The sequence below is a fragment of the Nannobrachium achirus genome (genome assembly GCF_963921795.1).
Source record: "Nannobrachium achirus genome assembly, chromosome: 9".
Lineage (NCBI taxonomy): Eukaryota > Metazoa > Chordata > Actinopteri > Myctophiformes > Myctophidae > Nannobrachium > Nannobrachium achirus.
Genome location: NC_137818.1, coordinates 25,026,641 through 25,051,862, shown reverse-complemented (window position 1 = coordinate 25,051,862; position 25,222 = coordinate 25,026,641). Strand labels below are relative to the sequence as shown.

At 43.7% G+C, this 25,222-nt stretch overlaps 1 protein-coding gene across 3 annotated transcripts; it reads left to right on the top strand.

The window, feature by feature from the left end:
* The first annotated feature begins 614 nt into the window (after positions 1–614).
* mbd6 (methyl-CpG binding domain protein 6) lies at positions 615–25,222 on the top strand. 3 transcript variants are annotated; one of them, XM_080734231.1, is made up of 13 exons: positions 615–784; positions 1,946–2,199; positions 4,164–4,303; positions 6,851–6,953; positions 9,369–9,546; positions 9,649–12,228; positions 12,980–14,007; positions 14,434–14,542; positions 14,709–14,854; positions 15,417–16,166; positions 19,405–19,457; positions 21,925–21,991; positions 22,943–25,222. In XM_080734231.1, the coding sequence occupies exons 3-13, from the start codon at positions 4,188–4,190 to the stop codon at positions 23,012–23,014; spliced, it is 5,202 nt and encodes a 1,733-aa protein (XP_080590357.1). In that variant the 5' UTR covers positions 615–784; positions 1,946–2,199; positions 4,164–4,187; the 3' UTR covers positions 23,015–25,222. The 3 variants fall into 3 exon arrangements, with proteins under 3 accessions (XP_080590357.1, XP_080590356.1, XP_080590358.1); XM_080734230.1 differs by having other exon boundaries at positions 615–1,172; XM_080734232.1 differs by lacking the exon at positions 615–784 and adding an exon at positions 1,768–1,799.

Sequence of the window (25,222 nt, the reverse complement as noted above, 5' to 3'; positions counted from 1 at the left end):
GCCTATTATTATTCTGCCATTATCATGTCCTTTATCAAGGAGCTCGAGACTGATGTCTGGAACGCTACAAAGGTCCCGTTGCATGTTGGGTACAATACTCTCCCCGTTCATTGCGCATGCGCAGTGGTGGAAAAAGTACTCGATTGTTTTACTCAAGTAAAAGTATCAATACTACACTCAGAAACTCTCTGTCTCTTAAAAGTAAAAGTCCGGATATTCAAAATGTACTTGAGTAAAAGTACGAAATTATTGTCATCAAAATGTACTTAAAGCACCAAAAGTAAAAGTAAAAAATGTTTGAAAACAGCATATCTACATTTTTCAAAAGAAATTGTAGTGGCGTAAAAGCACAATATTTAGGTCCGAAACGTGGTGGAGTAGAACTAAAAGCATTGGAAACTGGAAACACTCCAGCTAAGTACAAACACCTAAAAAAAATTGACTTATGTAACAGCACTCAAGTAAATGTACTTAGTTACATTACACCACTGCGCATGCGCGATAGAAAACTCCATTATTATTTTTTTGCACGGAATCTGCAAGAAGGAAAAAAAACTAAAAATAAAAAAAAAATAAAAAAACTAAAAAAAAAGAAAACAGTGGTGAACAGAACAGTGAATAGTGGATTAATGGCTGGTTCTCCCAGGTCGTTGTACGTGTGAACGCACACACCACTCCACTGGAGAGAGCCCGCAGGAACGCTTGGATCTAGTGCACGGCTGGAGCGAGCGGAGCGGAGCGGGACATCCTTGACTCTCCTGCTCGGGACAACGTCCAGAATCAAGTACATTTCACTCCATGCTAACCTTCCTAGCATCCCAGCTAGCCCTGTGTGCTAACGTTAGTTAGCTCCAGATCACACAGTCACAGACACACACAGAACTAAAGGAGGAGGCGCAGGAACATGAAGCGCTATTATTATTATTATTGCCCTTTGTGTTTTAAAGCGGACGGGACTGGACGCCGCGGAGCAGAGACACGGCGGTTGATCGACGCGAATATCTGATACGAATGTCTGACGGCTGGGCTGCTCTGACGGTTGGCTGTTAGTTAGATTAAACATTTGGCTTTCAAAACATTCCCCCTCCTCCTTTCGGTTAGCTGGCCAAGCTAACTCCCGATTCTCCCGCGAGCGAGCTAGGAAACAAGAAGAGTCCCAAACTTTGACGCAGGTAACGGTTGATAGATCCGTGCTAACGTCGTTTAGCATCAATGTTAACGCAGTTGATCCGGTTCTCAAAACAACATTCCACATGCGAAGCGAAGGATTTTATGCATTATGCATTCATGGGTGTTTTTCTTTTGAATCGTCTTCTGCTAGAGTTTTGTATTTGGGTGTTTAGTGCGCCTGACAGCTGTCACGACAACATTGCACAAAGTGGAGTAGCTACCTACTTAGCTTAGCTGTTAGCCTAGCTGTTATGTTAGCCTGCTCTGTGCACCTACCGAGTCATGTCTTCGTGTAACGTTTCACTATTCTAGCTGCTTGTGTTAACAGTGATTGTTAGTTGTTACTTGAACTGTGACTTAAGGACGTCTTCGTTGTTTGCACCCAAACTTAGTTGTAAAAATTATGCTACTCAGTCAAATCCTCTAACTCCTGAGAGTGGACAGATGGACCATCCATTTGGTTCCATCCATTTGTGTACTCTCAGAGTTACAAATGGTACGTGGAAATTAAGATTTGAGCTGTGTGGCTTAGGATAAGACCAGACAACCACAGGCCTATTTCAACACACCCTCCTTGCCACTTAAAAGTGGCCAGTGGCCACTACTTGTTCTAAAGTGTCATTACATTGGTGAGGACAGCATTTAGCTAATGTTATCTTCCAGACTGTACTTTGATTACATTCTGAGCAGCCGGGAAGTTATAAATCCCAAAGCAATATTTCCAGGACGTGACCGATTTTTCCTTATCTGACCTCCATCTCTCATCATTCCACAGACCCCTTTCCCTTCCTCAGCATCTGTTCTGATGTGAACTGAAGAGGTTGAATTGTATTCTGGATCCAGGGAGAAGCCTCATATTTGAGGGGGTCTCTACTCTCTAGAGGAGAGGGGGGGAACGGTCCTTGTGGGACATCCGGTCCGGCATCCAGGTGTTTCTGGCAGTCTGCGTGCTTCTATAACCCAGCAGCATGTACGTTGGACAGTGGATACCTTAGCCAAAACAGACCCTGGCTTCCCAAAGATGACAAGGTGTGTGCTATGTTCACTTTTCTTAAGCAAACTATTCACATAAGGTTTTGTGTTTCTGTTATCCTCATCCTGTGCAATCCCAATAGCTCCTTTCGGAACCTCTCCCCTCCGCTATATAGCTCCGAGATAAGGTTCCTGGAAACACACATAATCCGGCGATAGTTCGACACGTTTATAAGATACTTACCTTTACCAAACATTGTATCCAAAAAGTAAAGCTTGCGTACCCGTCTCTCAAATGTATAGTTTTTAAGCGGTGGAGAAAATCTAAGCGATCAGTTAAAACAGTAGTTTTAAATCACTGTTTTTTTTAAGCCAATTCCATGTTTTAGTCAGCCTGTGGCCAGTTTTCTCGCCCTGACCACTTGGTGGTGAAACATTTCTGCAACATTAATGGCCAGTCACGCATGCGCATGTAAATGTGGCGAACTATCGCCGGAAAAAAAATCATTTGGGCATGTAGTTTCCAGGAACCTCATCTCGGAGCTATATAGCGGAGGGAGATGTTCCGAAAGGAGCTACAATCCCAAGCAACATCAATGTTAGATATGCTGTAGGCATTAACAAGCAAATCTTGTATCACTTCTTGGGGTTGCCTGTGACTAAAATGCCTATTGCCTGCATCCATATTTTATATCCCAGCCCTAGTTCCAGGAAAATGGGCTCAAGTGCTGCATTTTTCTCTATATCTATTATGAACGTCTACACTTAAGTGTGTGTAGAAGGCAGTTGGACCCCTATTGCCTTGAGCAGGCTCCTTCAGCTGTTATCAACTAAAATATGGCCTACCTGCCTTCCATTGCTGTGCTGGTCTAGCATGCATTGAAGTTATGCATTAATAAACAAAGTTACAGTTCTCATATTGTCATACCAATAAGACATGTCTTGGCCATCTGGCCAAAGGGATTTGGTTCCCCTGGCATCACAGGGATCTCCATATACGGCATAAAAGTGATTTGGTTCCCATGACATCACAGTGATGTCAGAGCTAAATATTGGCTACTGCAAGGTTTGCCATTGTGTGAATCATGCAATCAAAGGCATATTTCTGTTTTTCAGAGAGATCTGACTTGATCTCATGGATGACTTATTTTATGTCTCTGAAGTTTGAAGGTGAATGTTGGCCGTAGCCTAGTTTAGCTAAATTTGTGGACAGAATGTCTTCTGAAAAGTTGAAAGGAAATGGACCTTTAAAATTCTGGTCCAACAGAACTAGATATTGTAATTATGTCTTTATAATGTTGCTAATTTCAGTTTTAACAAATGAATTATGTTATACAGAACAGTCATGGTGAATAAGAATGTGTTTTTCAGGGGGGGGAAAGTTTCTATGTAAACTATCAATTTCTTATGCACTCGTGAAAAAGTTTGTTTTAAAATCACAACACAAAGTATCCTCAGCTTTGGAGAAGATTGATGTCCTTACTTTTCAGTGCCAAACGAATCAGGCTAAGCAAAATGTTCAACGTGCCTTGAAAATGAATGCTTAGTAAAAATGCATCTGAGTTTGAACAAAATTCTCTGACAACTGAACTACTCCTTTAATGTCGACAGTACTGACAGATGATATTACATAACCAGGAAAGCATGCTGTCGCATTCATTAATAGAACAGTGACGTCCTTAAGACTGGCTGAGGAAATGAATGAATGAATTTGTTCACGTTCATATAACAATCTTCTCTTGCATGCAAAATGATATTCTTATGCATGAAATACAAATCAAGGGTTGACATTTGCATCTCTTGATTGTTGTCTCTTTGCTTCACTGGCCAGTCTCTATTTCCGTCCAGAAAAAGATGATGTATTTTATAGCTTAGTTTTCTTCACGCTGTTTTCATTTCTCTCACCTTTTATTTTGCTTTGATGTATTTCTTTTCGCAAAGTCCTCTATAAATAATTTGACTTGTTTTGAAATGAATTTGTCAGATGTACCGTTATTTAGCTTCTCTGGTTCCGTCCCAAGGTGCTGGAAAGCAGCAGCTACAAAATGATGGGAGGCAGTGAGACTGGCAGTGGGGACAAGGATGTTGTCCATGCCGTGGCAATACATGTCCCCATTGGCTGGCAGAGGAGAGTGGAGCATGGACAGGTCGTCTATGTCAGGTAAGGCAATGGTTCTCTTTTCATTTCAAAATAGCTGAACAATTAAATGGAGCTTAACTGTTTAAACTGTTCCTACATTTGATGAGGACCCCCTGGAACATTCTTAGGACCCCTGGGGGTCTTCAGACCCCAGTTGTAGAACCAGAGAGGTAGGGAATAGCACAAAGAAATGCATCTGTGAGTCATTGTATTATGTAGAGATTTTAGGAGGCGTGCATGCGTCTGTCTGTCTGTCTGTCTGTCTGTCTGTCTGTCTGTCTGTCTGTCTGTCTGTCTGTCTGTCTGTCTGTATGTATCTTTTTGTTTGTGAGTCTGTTTTGGTTAATATGACTCATACTGTTGAAAAGAGCTGCTTTTGTCAGGACGCTACTATTTGGTTATTTCACTGTAAAACCATGAGTGTTAATGTAGTGGCTACATTGACTGGAAAGGGTCAATTTGGTTGCATTTCAACATTTGGTTGCATTGATCTACAGTACAAGGCCTTGCTTTTTTAGCTTTTTGGAAAGATGCAATTGTGTTATGTCATTGTGGCTTGTGTGGGGATAAAGAGTCACTTTCTGGTTAATAGTTTGATGTACATTTAAGCCTATAAAATTCCAAGAAGAATGGCTTTGTTTTTTGTGGATCAGATCAGGAAGAGATGGGATTACTTAAATATGCTTGTTTGTACAGTATGTTATTTTCATGATCAGTTTAATAATGTGTTTGCCTTTTGGAAACGGAGCTGGAAATGCCCAATTTTATTTGAAATGCTATTAGGGTGACCATTCTTAACATTGAGGGTTACCTGGGTTAGGGTTAGGTATTATATTATTCATAGTGTATATGACCTTCACAAAACATAACCCTTATTACTTATAGTAATATTTAACAAGAGCTGTTGGTTGCTTTTGCATATAGTCAGAAACCTTGTAACTCCTTGTAACTGCCCTGCTTCATCATACAAGAGTTTCATGGAAAAATAGCCTATAACGCATCGCATCGCGAGACACATTTTGAGCTCATACATCTGCCATTTCTGCTGTTTTTGAAATATTTGTGGGTTTTATAAATATATTAAGCAATGACAAGTATTAAGAGTAAGACCTTGTGACTAAATAACTACATTTGATCCATTGGAAAACATTTTTTCTGTTTCCTGAAAAGTAATGGTTTTGGACATACTGTAGATCTCATTCCGACAGCAATGATATAGTACTTACCGAAGCTGCGAGTACAGTAATAGGAATGTTTCCGTTACTACTCTTGTCTCTTAAGGTTGAATTTGGATCACTAACTGATTCAGATTCAATGAAACTCTATGGTGGCATAGTTTACAAACTACTTTGACACAATGCAGTTGGGATTCTGAATGAAATATAAACACAATTCACACACATATCAAATATTTAACAGTTACCAGCTGTGGACTTTAAAATCGTGGAATATGGATATGTAGGATTACTTCTGCTGTTCTAATTTAACAGTATTTTACAGGGCTTTTTCTTAGTTGATGCTTGTGGTTCCTTGTATACCACTTGCCATTCTTGTACACATTTAGACTGACCTGTCACTTAACAGATGGGCTGGTAGTGAGTACCAACATTCAAGACCATAAATGCACAGACCAAATATAGGAGGTATCAAATGATACCAACATTTTTGTACCAACCTTCGGGGCTTTCCATGACTGCTGCTGACTATTAACCACATTTAATTAAAATTTGTTGTTGTGAAGAGGGTTCTGCTATAAAATTGGACGGGTGACGCAGCACCTATTAACATCTCTATTGATGACACGGAATGGATCACAGGCAAAAACCAAAAGCAATTGCTGAGAGATGTTTATTTGCATGCAAACTTCTCTATCAATGGACATTCGCAGAAAGGGTCTTTTCAAACATGTCAACCGCTTGACCTCGCCACCTCCCAAGGGGACAGAAATGCCTGCCTCTCTCACATGATAAAAGCCAAGTGGATTGGAAGTGGATGCAAAATTGTTTGAGAGGTCGGTGCTCAAAAATAGATCTACATTTTTGTAAATTTGAAAAGGTGCGAAATGTCCTGAGGCTGCTGTGCAAGACAGGCAACACACCAATCTACTAGGAGAAGCAGAAAGTTGCTTGGTGTTTGACTGATCTGTGTATTCCCACCTCAGTCACACTTTTGCTGAGGAAGTAACAGAGGAGAGAGGAATGTGCAATTATAAACTTTGTCATGGGTTTATAAGCGTTTTAAGTAGTTGATGTATGTGTGTGAAGTGAATGGGTGAATGTAATGCACAATCTAAGTAAACGCCTTAGATAAAGGTGCTATATAAATGCACCATTGATTTATCATTTTATCTTACATAATAGTGTATTTTTATATTTGAGTGATGGCTGCATTTTACTATAGCAAATGAATAATACTAGAACAACTAGAAATATGTGTTTTATGATATTTATTTACTCTTAGAAATGACCATTGCCCTAAACCCAAGCTGAATTGATCCCAGTATTTAAGAAACATCAGTGATACTCAGCCTTACTTACTAGTCTGTTTGTCCATCTTTACTTGCTGTAGTCCCAGTGGCACTGCCCTATCTACTCTGGATGAGGTTAAGACCTATCTGTTGACTGATGGGACCTGCAAGTGTGGGCTGGAGTGTCCGCTGGTCATCAACAAGGTAAAGCAAGCATACAAGCTAAAAGTGTCTTTGTGTCTATATCTAGGTAGTGCACAGTGATGTTGTTTTTCAATAGGGTGAGTTCCACAATGCTTCGTTGTTATAATATTTGTTATTCATGTACTGTACATGCTACTAATATGCAATGTTCACGGAACCTCACTGATCGATCAATGTCAAACAAACTTCACTACTGCTGTAAATGGAAGGCTTAATTGGTAAACCGCCTGCAATTACTGTTCAATGAGAGAAGAGCAGGCAGGGAGATACAGGCAAAGAATTGTGGCATGCTCATCTTATGCACATGCCACTCTTGCCATCTTGAACTCCTTTCTATGCTATGTGCAGGAAAGAACATTGAATGGTTTTAATTTGGAACAATATTGCATCATCAGGATAAAAATGGGGTGTGTCCCTTAGAAGCATTGACAGTGAATTACGGCACCCTTTCGGATTTTCGTTATGTTTGTACACTCCACAATGTAAGCATTTAGCAGACACTAGAGTGCAAGATCAGAGTATATGTCATGAAAAACACCAGGGTACATACATGGATGTAAATGGTGTTCTACAAAGTATGTAAATGTGAAGAAAATCTAAAATTGACTCGAAAATCGACTCATGCTCACCGCGACTCAAAAAGAAAAATAGTTTTTTTTTATTTTAATTTTAGTTTTTCGAAAGTTTTTCCCCCAAAAATGTTTTAATAGCTTGTTCAAAAACGTTAATGTTTTCCAAATGTGAGAGGACTGGTGTGTGTGTCTGTGTCGGAGACGAGTGCATGTCTGTGTTGTGCATGCATGCATCGCAGATTCGCATGCATGCGGCGCTAGTCGGGTCCGCGGACTACTGTTTTTTTTTTGTTTACCTCCTGCCTTTGACAATAAAACACAACACAAAATACTCTACTCGTCGTTAATGCGACACACCCGTGGACGCGGTCGGGGAGGGAGAGCGAGGCAGACCAAAGCTCCACATTTGATACACTAGCCTGGGGTGCCAGCCAGAGCTCTCCCACTACTTTCCATGGACTTTGTCACTCCGCTTCTAGTCTCTAGAGAACAGACTCCATGCTAACGCAAGGAAGAGCAATTATTTATTATAATTATTATCAGGGCTTTGATGCAAGTTCTGATGGGTACAGCTGCATAAGTTGTGTTGCTTAAAGTAATGCAACATTGTGCTCTCCTCTCAGCTGCTGCTTAGCGGGAAAAAAAGTGAAAAACGTCAATCGATGCGTCGATTTTCGGCCTCGACGCATCGATTCGCAAATAATGCGTCGATTAACATCCCTACTGTTCTACAAAGTAACTAGGTATATCCTAGTGACCCATGGCTGTCAATCTCAAAGACCTGATTTCTATTTTGAATCCAATGGGTTTTTCTATCCACCACCACTGCTAGAACTTCATCTTAGGGGAAACACTGTGTACTATGTAGGGCTGGGGCAGTATTGAAACTTTGCTACTGCGGTTTTCGTCTTCCACTTACCTACGGTATTGCGGTAATACCCACCCACCCCCAATTAGACATGATCATCATGGGAGCGTGTCAATATTGCGACATAGCATCTGTTCGACGGTTCATTCTTTCGACACGGTTGAATGCTAACCTGCCGACGCGGGTGAGTAGCTAACCTGCCAACTTGGGTGAATGTTAACCTCTATGCCTAAACCAAACCCAAACCCTAACCTCAGTAACCAGGACGCGGGTGAGTAGCTAACCTGCTGACGCTCATTGTCGAAAGAATGACTCGTCGAAAGAGCGAGATTTCCCTGATCATCATCGTCCACCCATGTATGCTGCCGCTCGCTGTTTAGTTTACCTCCTGGAAGATGTTTTCTCTCGTCTCTCATGAACCAGGCCGTCATCGTTCCAAATGTTTATATTTTCAACATGGTATCGTGAAGTAACTGGGCCATCCATGACGTTAGTGTAATCCCTGAAAGTGTAATGGAAAGTCTTATCTCGGATTAAAAAATAACTTATCCCCCGTTTGTTTTTAAAGAAAATAAAACTGTTGTGTTTTTTGTGACAGTGCTGAATGGCTTGAATGCCGGAAATTGCAGATCTACAAGATCGAAGGTGAGCTTGTAGATCTGCACCTTTTGACACGGATGCGCGACAGATGTTTGACTTGACTGGCCTACTCCCGAAGTTGAACTGTAGCACTCGGCAAACTTTTCAGGATGGTTTGTTCTGAGATGTTTTTATATGCGCACTTCTGCTGCAGCAGCTGTCTGTCCGTGCAGGCATACTTCAAACATGTGGTACGCGGCCCAGGCTTTTTTTATCGAAACAGTTTGGGAGACTCCTTTCGAGTCAGTTTATGTCTGTAAACCCCTCGCACTACAACATAATTTGGGCAGAAAATCCCTTTGTACTGATTGTACCCCTTTAATTGTTTTATTGCAGGTGTTCAACTTCAGTGTTGGTGTGAAAGCGGAGCAGCAGCAGCACAGCCAGCAACTGGGCAAGGCAGAGCAGGATATGACCAAACTCTGTAACCATCGTCGGAAAGTGGTAGCCATGGCTGCATTGTGTCGCAGCATGCAGTCATCACAGCTGCCCTTCTCTGCCCATCATCACTCAGGTATATTTTCTGATTTACCAGTGGTGTGAGGGTGTGTCAAATTGTACCTCGATGTTTGTTGGGTCCAGATGTCATCACAAGTTTTGTGTTATGTAATTTCAGAGGTCAACAGTGTCTTGGTAGACAGCCAGGATCCAAAGAGGATGCGTGTGGAAAAGGAGGAAGAGGACCATGGCACTTACCAACCCAGACCTCATGTGACTCGTGCCCGGCCCCACAACAACCTCAACCCAGCCCCCTGCGCGAGCCCCAGATCCTCCCCGCAACTCATGTACCATTACAATGGTTCCTCACCTCTCGCACACACGGCCACAAACTCCCACCATCCCATGGATGCTCTGAGGAGGCTACAGTATCCTCCTCCTTCTCTGTCTGCTTCCTCCTCTTCCTCCTCTTCATCTTCCTTCTCTACTTTCTCCTCCAACACCCCATTCCCTGGTTACAGCGCCCCCCAGCGATCACCCCGTATGCCGACACCCCAGAACCTCAGTCAAGGTCAAAGGTCAATACCCCAAACCCCGGAGACCCCTGGGTCGCCTCGGTTGGGACCGCTCTCGCCGCCTCCCCCGTCTTCGCCCATGACCTTGGGTGTTGGAGGAGGAAGGGGAATGCAGTCCCACACTTCTCATCCTCACAGTGTTATTGTGGGAGGTTCTCCCCTTTCTCCGTCTCCCTCCCCCTCACCGTCTGTTAATAACATGAACTGTGTGTCCCCTCACCAGAGATCCCGCCACCCCTCTTCCTCCTCTTCCTCCCTTTCTGAACAGGGAGGAGTAGCAGCAGGAGTAGAAGGAGGAGTAGTGATGGGAAGTAACTTAGCTCAGAGGAGGAAGTCCACCTCTTCCTCTCCACATTCCCCTCTCCCCTGCGGCTCTCCTAACCCCAGCATCCATTTCCCCAAATACAAGCTGGAAGACATCTTGGAGCAGTTCAAGAACTCAGGCAACAGTAGCACTAATAACCACCACATCCTGTTCCCTTCCAGTCCTGTCCTCCTGGCTAACCAAAGCAGCAGCAACAACCCTCACATACTCTCCCTGGCGCTCGATAAGGGTGGCAACTTGAAGCCCTCCAAGGCTGCTCTGGGTCCTGTGCCCAATGCAGGACCTGCAGGATTTGGGCTGAATGCTGCAGGGCCCTCTGGCTTGCCTCTTGGACCCTTTCTGAACCACCACCACAGCCATCAGACCAGGCAGCCGCACCCATCCTCCTTCCCTGCTAGTAGTCTCCTCTCTGCAGCTGCCAAGGCCCAGCTGGCTAGCCAGAGCTCAAATCCAGGTGGCAACCCCTTGACCTCGGCCTCCCCGCTGGATGTCTTGAAAGATAACCAGCAGCAACAGCCGTCGAAGGTAACAAACAGCACTTTACACAAAAAACACGCCCCTTCCTCTAGCGCTACAACAAGGCCTCCTACCCATCCCTCCCTTGCAGTTGCCTCCTCTCTCCTCTTCCCTCCCTCCCACCCTCTGGCCCAGTCTCTTGCCACCTCCTCACATCACCTCCCTGCACCTGTGGAACGCAATGCCTCACATAGGAAAAGGCAGCGGCGGTCGCCCACGGTCCTCAGCATGCTTAGAGAAACACAACAGCTTGTTAATGGGCCGAGGAAGACTCCACCGGGAGACTCTATTACCAACACCATCATCAACCTCTCTTCCTCCTCTCCCTCCTTATCCTCCTACCCTTCCCCATTGCATTCCTCCTCTACCTCAACTGCCACGCAGAACCATAACTCTGCCCTATTGGAGAACCACCAACACCCTATCCTCCCAGGGCAGTCACCCAGGCTCTCTGCTACTGCCCGGCAGTCAATGCCTCTCACTGGGCCTCTGAGACAAATGGAGGCCCTGGATTTCACTACAGGCCTGGCTGGTGCTGCTGGGACTACAGCATTGGCTCTGGACCCTCCAACTCAGCCTCTGTCTGCCCTGTTACACCTACTCAGTGTGCAGAATGCACAGCAGGCCGCAACTTCAGCATCAAACTCTGCACCCGGCTCGCTGGGATCCGTGTCATTAGGAGGAAGTGGAGGAGGTGGGAACACGAACAGACAAAGCCCCAGACCACAGCCGTCTTCTCCTGGCTCTTACTCAAACTCTGTTAGGCCTCTTCAGACCCGCTCTCCATGTCGAACCAATAACACTACACTACCCTCGACACAGCAGCCCCTTTCTCCTTCTCCCACCTCCTCCTCCGCTCGGCCCCGATCGCGTCGGTCTCCATTACAGGCACAGCCTCTGAAATCTAGCCCTTTACAAAGACTATCCCCTCCTTCCACGGCATTGCCCAGTTACCATTTAGCTCGCCACAACAGCAGCAGCCCTACTCCCCTGTCTCCGCCTTTAACTGACAAGCACCAACAGACTCGGAATCAGAATCACATTACAACAGTTGACTCCATATCCCAAGCAGCCTTGCACGAGGCCACATCCCATGTCTCCCTTGCAACAGATATGTGCAGCCGCAGTAGAAGTAGAAGCACCAGCTTGTCAACAACCATGGACCTGAGTCATTCTCAAAGTTGCGTTACTATGGTGACTTCCACCTCCCCGAAGCCTCTGGATCTTAGCAACCATGTTCTGGCCCTGTTGGCGGCATCTTCCACTGCACCCCAAGGGGAAGGGGGGTCATTGGACCGTACCACTGGCAGAGTGTCAACTCCACCGGGAAATAACACTATAGGTGAGGGTGACTTTTGTTCAGTGGAAAGTTGCACTTGAATTCTTAAATATTTGTATTTAGTTTTAGTTATGTTTCGCCCATTTTTGTTTGATTTCACTGCTTTTCATCAAATGTTAATTTTATGTTGGCTTGAAAGCCTCATTTATAAAATGATTACTTAACCAAGAAATTACTTTATTTCTTATGTTTACCTACCCGATGATGTCTTTGAGTCACAGAGAATTTTTGTTTGTAAAGAGACGTCAGCAAAACTATCAAAAATCCGTCCATAAACTCCAAAACACCGCTCATATTAGCATTTAGATTCCAGCTGAGTAACGTTAACAAAATATCACCACCAAAGACAAAAATAAACATTTAAAACACTTCCGGTTTAAACTGACAATGCATGAGGAAAGGATGTGCATTGGTGTACCAATCGGAGCTCATTCACAATTCTCATGCACACAAGCACCCAGGCACTGTCTTTCGAGCATGAGCCAGTTTAGCCAGGAGTGTTTAAAAGGTTAATTTACTTTGAAGCCCTACATGAGCAGTGTTTTGGAGTACATTCATGGACAGATCTTTTTGTTAAATGAGGTCTCTGATTAATTCCATTCATGAAGTTATTTTCTTCACGTTTGGATTTTTCATTCATTCAAATTCTATGTGACTCGATAGGTAAATGATAGAAATGTCTTGGGTGAAGTACTCCTTTAATGGTGAAGCTATGGTATTGCACAACTATTTACTGTTATCTCAACTCCTTCAGGGCCCGGACAGTCGTTGGCTGCAGACAACCAGGTTTCCATGGTGACGGAAGCTCCACAGTCCAGCAGCCCTGGTGCCGGACACAGCAACCCCAGCGCTCCTGGTGACAGCCCAAGTCTCAACGCTACCCCCACTGTGGGTGACTCCTCCAGTCCTTTACCTTTAGCTGAAGCCTTTCCCTTCATGAACCAAGAGCAGCTTCTCCAGCTGTTATCAACCACAGGCGGCCTACCATCCATCCTGGACCCCGCTGTCTTGGCATCATTGCCCCTAGGGGGGCTGTGGTTGGGGGGGCAACAGGGTCAGATACCCTCAGCCCCTGCTACGCCACAGCCTTCGCAGAATCCTTCAGAGCAACAGCCAGACCAGCAGCAACAACACTTACTAATACAACAGCACGATGCACAGCAGCACAGCCAAGATCAGCAACACAAACAACCACAACAGATGAATGGCCACCCTCTGTTCCCGTTGTTGCCCTCATTGGTCGGCGCTCAAGGGGAGCTTCCTCTGAACCTCCTGGGCCTGCTCAACCCGTTGCCACCCCCGGCAGCCTCTACACCAGGACAGGAGGCTGATCTGGGTTTGGCAGAGAAAACAAGCCTCCAGGCGCTCCTCATGGCCTCCTTGCTGCTGGGGCAGCAGCAGACTGCCATGTTGCCTCTATCAGGGCTGGGCCAGTTGAGCCAGCTCAGTTTGGAGGTTCCTCTTCATCATCCCCACCAGATCACAGCCACATTAGACGGCCTCCCCATGGACAAGAACTCCAGCATGCTGGATCCGTCATCACTCTCTGGACCCAGCCTCCTCGAGGTCCTTCAGGGCTTACTTCCACCTCCCCCATCCGAGGGCTCTCTACAAGCCCTACAGTCTCTCCTCCTCCCTACCCACCTCCAACCTCATCCCTCTACAGCCTTCCTCCCCCTCAGCCCTGCCCTGCTAACCGCTGCCCTTGGCTCAGCCGAGCTCCACCCATCTCATTCCACACAACTAGCTCCTGCACAGCAAACCCAACATACCCCACCTCAGGTAGGCTTCCCCTATCTCCAGTTGCTCCCTTCCTCTTAGTTCTGTAGTTTTCCACATTACACATTTGACTCACTTCCTAAATAATTCCATTGTTTTACCTTTGTTTTATTTATTTTTCGTAAATAAACATTAGCCCTTTTCATAAACTGTTCTTTTTACCCCTGCCCTATTTTTAGCTTTCCGCGTACACCACTTGTTCTGTATGGTTTGGGTTGCTGTCAAATCTTATTTATCTTGATATGCGTGAGTTTCAAGAACATTTCATGTTTGATTTTTTTGTTTATTTTTTTGCATGTATTGGAAATGTTAATGCTACACTTTAATTAAAATATGAATACGGTAACAACAAATGTAAGTGAAATGTGGAATTTGAGACTCCTCTAATTGGATTCACTGGTGCTTTTCCCCTCCTGTCCTCTGGTCCAGGTTAACCCTGACCCCGGTGTTGACACGCTGTTCCCCCTTCCACTCCAGGGGAAGGACAACCCCATCCTGCAGCAGTTGCTCCCTGCCCTGCTCAACCCTGCTGTATTAGGCAAGTCACTCAAATATAGGCAGCAGCAAAAAACATTGTTATAGTGTTACTTACTTAATCCTCTTCATCCCAAGTTGGACATAAGGCTTCAAACTACTGTAGTGTAGTGGCATATTTAAATTGCTTAGCCGTTGTAAAAAGGTGTTTATGTCTGTGTGTGTTTTAGGAGATCTCTCTGGCCTCGCAAGCCTCCATAATATGGTGGGGCTAGGGGCTGGCCCACTCCTCTTACCTCCTGTACAGGCCTCAGCTTTGGGGATGTCCCTTCTTCAGGGCCCTGATGGAGCCATCAACCTACTCAACAACATACAGGTACGAGTCCCAAGGCTGTGTGTGACAGCTGTGTGGGAGATGGCTTAATGTGTAGTAGTTAGAACATTGCAAGTAACGGGCTGCAGTGGCTCAGGAGGTAGTGTGGCCGTGTGGGAATCGCAAGGTTCCTGTTTCGATCCCGGCTCTCACTGTGTTACTGTCGAAGTGTGCTTGAGCGAGACACTGAACCCCTAACTGCTCTGATTGAGCAGGTTGGTGCCTTGCATTGCAAAACACTTTAGATGCCCAGATCTTACATAATCGCAATCGTTGATGGGTCAAGACCCATTTCCGACTGCATGTCTTTCCTCCTCTTTGTCCCTTGTTTCCTGCCTCTGTCCTGTCTGAATAATAGCAAAACTGCAAAGCTTTTGAGGGAGGGCTGTGCAGGTATGTGTAGATTAATTGTAGGTAAATTTGCGTTTTAAACATTTGAGGGAGCTTCGGTTGCAAAACATCAATGTGGCAAAGAATGGGGTCATTCATTGCATCTCCACCAAAACCCGACCTTTTTACATGTGTATTAAGTGCTCTACTGTCTGTGCTGTCTTTTCTTATCCAGCTAAACATTGCACCACCGACGGAAGACAAGCCAATGCCGTTGCAAGAAACACAGAGTCCCACCCCACAGGAGGACATTCCAGCCAGTCACGTAGTTCCAGAGACAGTACCGAGCCCTGCCCCAGCCCCTCCTTCTGCTCCTCCCCGTCATCCAACCCCACTTCTACAACGAGGCTCTGCCAGTAGTGGGGGGGTGATTGACCCATACACCTCTTTCATGGACACCATTTATACCTCCTTCCTCCAAGTTAGTGCTAAAGAACAGGAAGAGGGAGCCCAGTCAGGGCCAACAGACCCCACGTCACCCTTTTGTGCCTTACCCCCCGTCTCCTTCCAAGCGGAGCACCCCACCCCTCTCCCGACCCTCCCCCAGGCTAGTGCCCCCATCTCCCTCAGCCCACGCCGGGCATGCTCCCTTCGTAACCCTGACTTATCGCGCCTCAGCCTGGAAGCGGCGGCCCACTCCCCTGCACAGGGCACCCCCAAACCCAGCGAGGACGAGTCTGCCTCACCCTCACAGAGGAAGGCAGGAATGGTGGAGGGACACACTCACCCAGAGCCTCCTCACCCCCCCACATACCTGGAGGAGGCAAAGACGGACTGCGCTGGGCCGGCTGCAGCTGCGTGCCCCTATGTTGAGGCAGGGGTGGAGAGGCCCCAGGCTGGTGGGTACCACAGCCCCAGAGATGGAGGAAGCGGGAGGTCTAAAGAGGAGAGTGCTGGGGTTCTGCTGCACACTGAACAGGGCAGGGTAAGTGTTTGTGAGGAGCATTTCCTTTTTAATATTTGCATTTTATGAGTTTAGCCTAGCTAATGCAGTGGAGTGAATGTAGGTGAATAAACAGTTATGTGCATGTCATGCATAAGGACACATTAAAGTTCTCAGTACTGGGGACTGATTTCAGTCTTGAGGATTCCATAGGGCTGGGACTGATTTCAGTCTTGAGGATTCCATAGGGCTATTTCTGAGATCAGTGCCGATCCGCAAAAATAAATAAATAAATGAGGGGGAGGTGTAGCGATGGCAACAGCGTGAATGACAGTCGTCAAAGCGGTAGTCAAGTGATCTCCAAACTAAAAAGCAGTTATAATTTCAAGATATGAGTTTTTGAATTGGCCAGACTAGCAATAGGATACAAATAACTTCAGAAGATACTTCCATAAAATGAAGCATTACATGGATTGACACACACTCATTCAGTAAAGGCAGTTCAGAACTTCAGGGAAACACCCCAAATATCGGTGTGCGCTGCGCGTGACATGTTTCTAAATTCACATATTGGGACATGAAAATGATTTTCAGTCTTGGGATTTGTCTTTGTTGCTTTAACCCCTGCATGTCACTGGCATGGTGATTGAACATTTCTATTAAAGGGCAAGAACGCTTTAGTAGAGGTTTGAAATAAAAAATAATTGCGCCATTGATTGACTAGAAATTCATAACTCAAAATATGCTCCCCATTGACATCCATTGTACGGCGATGAGACTCAGGAGGAGCTCTTTTAGCCAGTAAACTGGGTCTGACAATATAGAACATCACCAAACCCAGTACTATTTTTATAAAAAATGTGAACTTCCTGTTGATTTTGCTATTTTTATTAGAAAGAAAACCTGAACTGGATCCACGGATCTGAATTCAGATCTTCAAATAGTTAAATCAACAGGAAGTTGACTTGAAAAAAATATAGTACTGGGTTTGGAGATGTTCTAAATTGTCAGAATCATCTTAGTTTGAGTTCCTTTTACAGGCTAAAATAGCTCCTCCCTCGCCTCTTCGCTGGTACAATGGATGTCAATGGGGGGCATATTTGGAAGTATACATTTCTAGTCAATGGAGCAAATGAAAAGAGAATCTTGCCCACCTTTGGAGTTACATCATGGCAAGGTAACTACCCAACCCAAACCTCTACCAAAGTGGTCTAGCCCGTTAAGGCCTAGAATCAATACTATAAAATATGGTATCGCAAAGTTTTAAGTGGGAACTTAAAAGCTTTATCTCTCCTAGAGGGAAACTTGTGTTTACAGCCCATTGTCTCATCATCTCGTCCCATAAAACCACAGCCATATAAGAAATACACTAGAGGGTTCAGTCAGATCAGTTTAGTCACATCATTAGGGTGACTGCTTTAGGACTCATCCAAATACATGAGGACAGAAGTCCCGAGCTGAGCGTGCTCTACTGTCAACTGATTATGAAAAGGATTAACCCATTATGACCTAGAATTATTTTATGCTTTAACTATTGAAAAATAGCAGATATACAAGCTCACCGCACTGCAAGCTAGTAGATCTGCCATTTTTTAAGAAAAAGAAATTGCCATTTGAATATATATCTTAAAAAAAAGGCTGATGCACACCTCAAAGTTTGGTGACAGGATTGTAGGACAACAATGCTTATTCAAAAAGGGATCTCTTGATAAGAAAAGAAAAGGACCCACACACTGAAGAACTTTGCAAAAAGAAATGTAGCTTTAATATAATATTAAATCAGAGATCCCTTTTTGAATATCTTTCAAAGCAAACTTTTGTAACTCAAATCTCTGCTTCTGGGGGTCCCTGGAAGAACATATTTTTAGATGGGTGTCTGCGGCCAAATTTGGGGGTCCTAGACATTAAAAGGTTTGAGAACCACGGATTTAGAAGGATTTAGAAGACATTTATAGAATCGGGTCAAAATATTCAAAGACTGGCACACATTTTCAAGATTTCTCAAAAATGGCAGATCTGGATCTTAATTTGGATTATGATGGCAAAGGGGAAAGTTCTAAGTGAATATGAAACAATGTTCATTATTGGGGCACAAATGGTTCAGTGAATTCAGTCACAAATGCTGCTTTAACTGCGGGGTGTTTCAGTATGGACAGTGACATTGCATTTCCATCTATGGGGAAAACATCAATAAATAGGGTTAGACAGAGGGCTTGAAAGTGCACATTCGATTATCACATTCGATGCTTGTACTTTAGTGTGATATTTAAGGAAAAATGATGAGAATGTCAATGCAGAATCTGATCAGACTGTTAGCAAGAACTCTGGATAACTGCAGGGAGAGGGAGTCATAGTAGGGTTGTGATACATAAACCCCTCATTACAAAGATGAATGCACATTTGAGAGTTCATTGGTATAAAAACATAGGCACTAGTCTACTGAGAATGTGATATGATCAGATGAGTCATCCTTCATATTCTCCACAACCAGGCAATGTGCATATGTGGCATACACCAAGAGAACAGTACAGACCTGAATGCTTGACACCGACAGTGAGGGAGGGAGTCTGGTCTGGTGGCTCTGTTATATTGTGGGGGCATTTTCCTGCCATGGTTTGGATCTAGTTGTGTCCTGAGAGGAAAGGACCCAACCTCTCATTAAAGGGGAAATCCAGACCAAAACATATCCCCCCCTGAATGTCCATGTTTTCATAAATGTTCCTACCTGGTTTGGTGGATTTCTGTTCATCTGAGTTTTGACGACCACTCCTCACAGCTAAAATGGGGCTGGTGCGACTCTCCCAAAATCGCTTATTACGGGCGCTCCAAAGTTCCTTTTTTTCGCCCCCCTCCCAGGGCCAACAAAAGCTTGTGTTATTATAGTATGGTACAGCTAGCTGCCTTATAGACCGAATCATCATGACATCACCACAACTTAAAATGTATTTCCGGGCAATGTGGGCTCGCTGAATGGCAAGACAAGTATGTTATACCAAAACGTTCTAGGTCAAGTTTGTTCTCAAAAGAATGACCGACAGTACAAAGGCAGGGCCCTTTGCAAATGAGGAGCAGCCAAAGGGTAGATCTTTGTGCCCATACATGGTGTTCCATGCGAGCGTAGGAACAGTATTTCTAGTTCATTAACTTAATTTCTGGAAGAACAGGACACTAGTACAGTAGTTACTAACATGTTGTTATTGACTATTAGAAATGTATGTATCTATTTGTTATAAATATTGTTTTGTAACATGGCTTGTCTGTTTGGATTCTTAACCTTCAGGATCAAGCAGGACCAACAGTGGGAGCCAGGAGAGGCAGGAAAAGGAAACAAACGTAAGTTGCCTTCGTAATGTTGACATTCAGTGTGTTTCCTCGATACAAACAAAAGCCATACTCTCATGCGACTCAATGTAGAATATATTTTAAATTACCTTTCTTCAGTATTGTAGGTACTATATACATCCTTAACATGAGTATAAATGCAGGTGCATATGAAATAACCTATTCCACAGTAGGGCTGTCTTCGACACAGGATTTATGAAGTCGATTCGAGTCGCGGGGGTTAATCCGACGCGTCGACGAATCGTTTTATAGTCTACTTTGTGTAAAAAAAAAAAAAGAAAAAAAAGTGTTGCTTTAAACCACGTCAACATAATAGAATAATACATTAAGAGATGAATTGAATACACAGTGTTTTCGGTGATATCGGTGCGAAAGCACAAATGTTATCTGCATAGCAGTGTACAACCATAGAGTTATAACACACCGTTAAAACAAATAAAACATCTCCGCTGTTTCAACTCTGCCCCGTCTCTCTGCAGCGTGCAGTAGAGATGAGACATTCGCGAACGATTCCGCTCTCTTGAACGGCTCTTTTAAATGAACGATGGGATCCAGTCCGCAGTCGCGGGACACAGAGCACTGACAGAGTAATGAGTCAGTGTCGAGAACGGATTAATTTCAGAAACGGATCATAAAAAGGTGGAGGCACAGCTCCCAGCTAGAGCCCTCAGTGTGGACATGTCATGGACGCAAACACAGCGAAACACAATCATTCATCATGGATTACAACACTGGAACAATTCAGAAGCACTTTAATTAGAAAATGTAACTTGTAGCCTACACTTGTGTATGTTAATTTGACTTTAGAAGATTGTTTACTACTTCGTGGACGCGCGTTTGTGCTGTGGCAGGTTATTTAATATGGGATTTTGACAGCGTGCTTCCTCCTCTTAACGGAACACTGTCCCGGCTCTGAATGTTTTAACGAAGCGGCGGTCTGAACCGTTCTGGCCGTTCCGTCTCACTTTCAACCCGACGCTGGTGCGAGACAATAAATAACTGTTCGCCAATTGCTACTTCTCATTGGAAGTACATGACACCACACCAGTCCAGCAGTGCACCGCAGTACTGGCAGTAGTAGGCTAACTGGTGATATAAAAAAATATATATTTTCGCTTCGACTCAAACAATTGGCGTCGATTCCCGGGGCTTAAAACGACGCGTCGATTCGTCGATTTTTAGAAGACACCCCTATTCCACAGCAACAAACGCTTAGTTTTTCCTTTGTACTCATGTTTAATTTGCATTTGTTAAGTTCTCCTATGCTATGTTTTATATGATGCTGTATTAACTTAAATAATGACAATAATAGCTCAGATTTATATAGCGTTTTTCTAAAACCCAAAGTCACTTGCAAGGGAAAGGAGGAACCAACTTTAACACTGTTTATGCCATTCCCAACAAGTCGGGATTTCAAACCCAGCCGTGGGGTGCTTTTCTCGATTAAAGTCTGGATGTCATTTTATATTAAATAACACTAGCGCTGGTTCATTAGGACCCATGGGTGAAAGAAAACGCAATCTCTCGTGATCCTATTGGTGATGATGTCATCAGGAAGGGAATAATCTCCGTTGGCTTCTATGCATTGCTCAGCAGAAAATCGGCTTTATCTCGGATTCTACCACTTTTTCGAGTCACGTGTTCAAATACTGGATTCTGATTGGCTAAATTCCGGAGGTTATGAGAGGACAACTGCCGCAAAGTTGTGTGTCCGAGATCAATGCGCCTCAGTGTACATCCGGGGACTTCAGGAGGTAGTCAACACCTTTCCCCCAACCAACAAATGAAGGTCGCAGCGGTCCTATGTTTACTAACGTGCGTACTATCGTCGCCGATTTATTTGGATCCAATGCAATCCGCCAACTTTAAAGCCCCTTTTCTCTGAACCTATGCCTTTCTGGAAGCGAACAGCCTCTATTTACGGCCGGAATGGTGCTTTTAACTGACGTTAGCTTAGCTGTAAGCTAGACGCATGGATTACTATGGAGTTGGCGCCATCTGTTGGTGAGTAGAAGATGTTGTTTGTGGAACTATCTGCTGTCTCGCGGAAGTTTTATAGGCAATAATGATTGTAACTTAAGATCCTTGCAAGTTACAACTATGCGTTTTCTTTCATGTATACGGGAAAAAGTGGTAGAAAAGCTATTTACCACTCGGGGTCGGACATTATGCTCTCATAATGTCCTGAGTGCGGGTGTTATCGGACCCGGCTGCGCCTCGTCCGATAACACCCTCACTGCGGACATTATGAGAGCATAATGTCCTCTCACTCGGGGTAAATTGCTTACATCTTTCTCCAAATCGCATCGATCGTCAGGGAACGCTCAGGGAAGGATTTTATAGTGGGTTCTTTGCTTGACGGGGAGCCAGTGTAGGTCATGGAGGACGGGTCTCTCTGGAGCGGGTTCTTATGAGAAGACGGTCAGCAGAGATGATTAATTATACCTGTGTGTTTCAGGCTACAGAATGTACTAGAGGATTTCAGAGACATGGATGCTGCAGCGCTGGAGGACAACAAGCCTACGGTAAAATGTCTCTATATATTATGGAATTATGTAATTCTTTTAGTCAAAAAGACTTTTGCAGGGCTCAAAATTGCGATCATTTTGGTTGCAAATGCACGATGCGCCTAAATTTTAATTTGTGCAACCTAAAAATATAATTGGGAGCACCCGTGTGACTACAAATAATTACTGTGGTGCGACCAAAACGGCCAGTCAAGTAAGCCATACGAGCGCTCCCTTCCACCGTGCAAACAGACTTGCCGTGCAGAAACTGCAGACTCTCCTCTGAGTCTGAGCTGCAGTAGTAGCTCTAGATGCTAATCTAAATATCATGTAGCAAGTTTTGTTATTGACACAATGGAGCGTGGCGGGGGCATCGCTGATCGCCGACATTGTGCCCCCCGTTGTGTACTTGTTAACTTAGCCATGATGTAACTCCAAATATGTTACTAATGTTACAAAAATTACTAAAGTGGATATTTCATGCTGTTTTTGAACATTTTGTTTGTATTTTGTTTCATAAGGTTGAAGCCAATTTGTTCCTGTCTAGTTTTTCGGCTGCAATGATAAATTACTTGTTCTGGCTGCAGGGAGCGCTGTTTTTTTAAGCTTTTGCTACACTGCAGGAATATCTTTACTCAAACACGCTTAATCTTTCCCCAAAATGTGTCTTCATTGATTTTTGACAAAAGGATCACTGAAGCCTTGGCCACAAAACTAATTGTTAGAAATCTTGGTTTCTGTTTACTGTTCAGTGCTCATATCTGGTCTAGATCCTGTCTACTATATGTTTTTCTTTCTTAACTAACTGCTTCACAGTGGTACTGTCTAAAACTACTCTGGTGAAAATCAGAAAAATCTATATTTTAAATGCTCAGATCAGAGTTCCAAATGGATAAATTAACCGTCAGGATTTTAGCATGTATGATCTCTGGTGCTCATTGTGCTGTCTTCTGTTTACTGTTACTCCAGGCAGCACTGCTGAAGCCTGAGAGGTCAGTCCGAGGCAGGAGGCGACGAGGCGCCAGGTCACAAAGGCAATGATTGGAAGAGGAAGCTGTCAATCCAAGCTGTTCACCATTCATAGTGTCCAGAGGGGAACGCCTCTTCTTCTTCTTCTTCTCCTCCTTCTAATTCTTCTTCTACTTATTCTTTCCTGTCCTGCACACCTCACCTTCATCATCATCACCACTGCTCCCCTCTGTCTAGAACTTATTTTTTCCTCTTCTCAAAACTGCACTAATTATTATGCCGTTGTCATGTCAACCATTGTTAGGGCAACCACTACAAAAGAGAGGAAATAAAACACATAGGAGAAATCTAGTTTCTAAAAATAAAAAACAGGACAAAAAAAAGAAAGACTTCGTCACAGATGCATTTTGATCTTGTAGGTCTAGTACACAAAAATAATGGTTGCTTGGCCTTTGTGATCAGAGCTCAGTTAATACATTGTTAGTGTTTAGAATTATTATTAAACACAAGAACGAAACAATCTTACTGTTTTCTCCTCATCGGTGTGTTTACTGTGAGTCAGGATAAGCCCATCTACTTGAATTACCTACGGTTGCTCTCTCTCGTGTGTGTGAGTTCGTGTGTGTGTGTGTGTTTGTGCGCACACGTGTGCGCGTGCATATATGTATGTTTTCTGTCTGAGTGTTTAACAACAGTGCTTGTCCTGAGCCCTCTCCCACTGTGCCACACAAGTTGGTTTAGTTGATATAACGCCCTATGCAGTAAAATGTGTAGGTTGTTAATTTAACTGTACAATTGGACCCTTAAAGGACCATCGTAGAGTTAAATTAACAATCAGAATTTTACAGTGTCATTTGGTGGACTGAGGTATAGGCCTCTTCGCAGAGACAGTACAGTGGTTGACTTATGTCTTTTGGGGTTTCAAAAAAGGAAAATGGAAGAGAATGTTTAGCAGGGAGCAACCTTGAAAATTCTCTTGTTTAAGTGCTGTTGAATTCAAACAACCCAAGGACATGATATGGCAATAATTTTAAGTCTAACGTTTGCCTCCAGGCATCTTGGCTCTTAAGCCTGATTTATACTTCATTGCGCTCCGGCATCGCACGCTGAAAAGAGCTGGTCTACAAGCTCACAACACACTGTGTTGTGACCTTTTACATCCTCTTATTTTCAACGGGCGACACCATCGTATGACGGAATACAAATGTTAGTCGTTTACATCAACTTGTGTTCAAATCATACGGTGTTTGATCGTGTTATGTTCTTTCTGTGTCTGTTATGGAATGGTTATTGCAGTGTATTGAATCATTGGAGTATCTCATTCCTGTTGGAATAATTTAGGGAAATGTATCCCTTCTTATATACTGGCTAAATGAGAAAACAGTAATATAAACCCCATGTGTCTGTTATTTTCTGTATTGTTGGTGGTCTTATAAGGCAGGAAATTAGGTTCCTTCCTACATTGTTTGATATATTATGGAAAATTACTTTCCAGATCATAAAATGTGTGATTTTGCACACAGACATATGGAAAACTATATGAGGGTGAAACGTACTCCTCCTATATTATTACGACTACACCGTTTCTTTAGTTGTAGAAAGACTACAATTTCACATGCTGTGCTTACATGGTGATGTGAAGGATAAATCAACTGTAGACTGATGGGACCTGGTGGTTCATTGCTTTGCAAAGCCACTGTCAACATCCCAAGCAGACCAAAACCACGAAACCCAGTTTGCAACTATAAACTTTCAAATATCGAAACATGGCAAACGGCAAAGCCCTGAAGAAACCACATGGTATGGAGTGAATGGCTATAGAAGTTGTGTGTGTGTATGCAGAGAGAGTTGACGTACATGTGGGTTTGTCGAGTTGGTGTTTTCTGTCTTTTCTCTTCCCTCTGTCTCCTCATTCACTGTTTTGAGCTCTCCTTCACACACTGCCCCACCCCCACCCTAAAGAGTACCGGCATCTTTAGCTGTATTTAAAATAGAGAGAAAAACAAAAATAGAAATTAAATGAAAAAGAAAGCAGATTATGCAATTTCTACACTTGGAGATTTTTTTTTTTTGTACATATGTACAGTTAATGTGTTTTATTTTGATTTTATATTCTTAGAGAAAGAGACCAGAGACAGAGGACAAAATGATGAATTGTGAAATTTTTCTGGGAATTGTAATTGAGTATTTTTCTCATTCTGCCCCCTTGCTTTCAATACTTATGTTTAAAAAGACGAAGATTAAATTGTGGACTGTAGCTTTCTTTTTATATGGGAGTCT

Coding starts and splice junctions, on each gene's coding strand:
- mbd6 (XM_080734231.1), top strand. CDS start 4,188: ATGATGGGAGGCAGTGAGACTGGCAGTGGGGACAAGGATGTTGTCCAT. Junction 9,547..9,648: donor CTCTGCCCATCATCACTCAG/GTATATTTTCTG, acceptor ATGTAATTTCAG/AGGTCAACAGTGTCTTGGTA. Junction 19,458..21,924: donor GGCAGGAAAAGGAAACAAAC/GTAAGTTGCCTT, acceptor TGTGTGTTTCAG/GCTACAGAATGTACTAGAGG.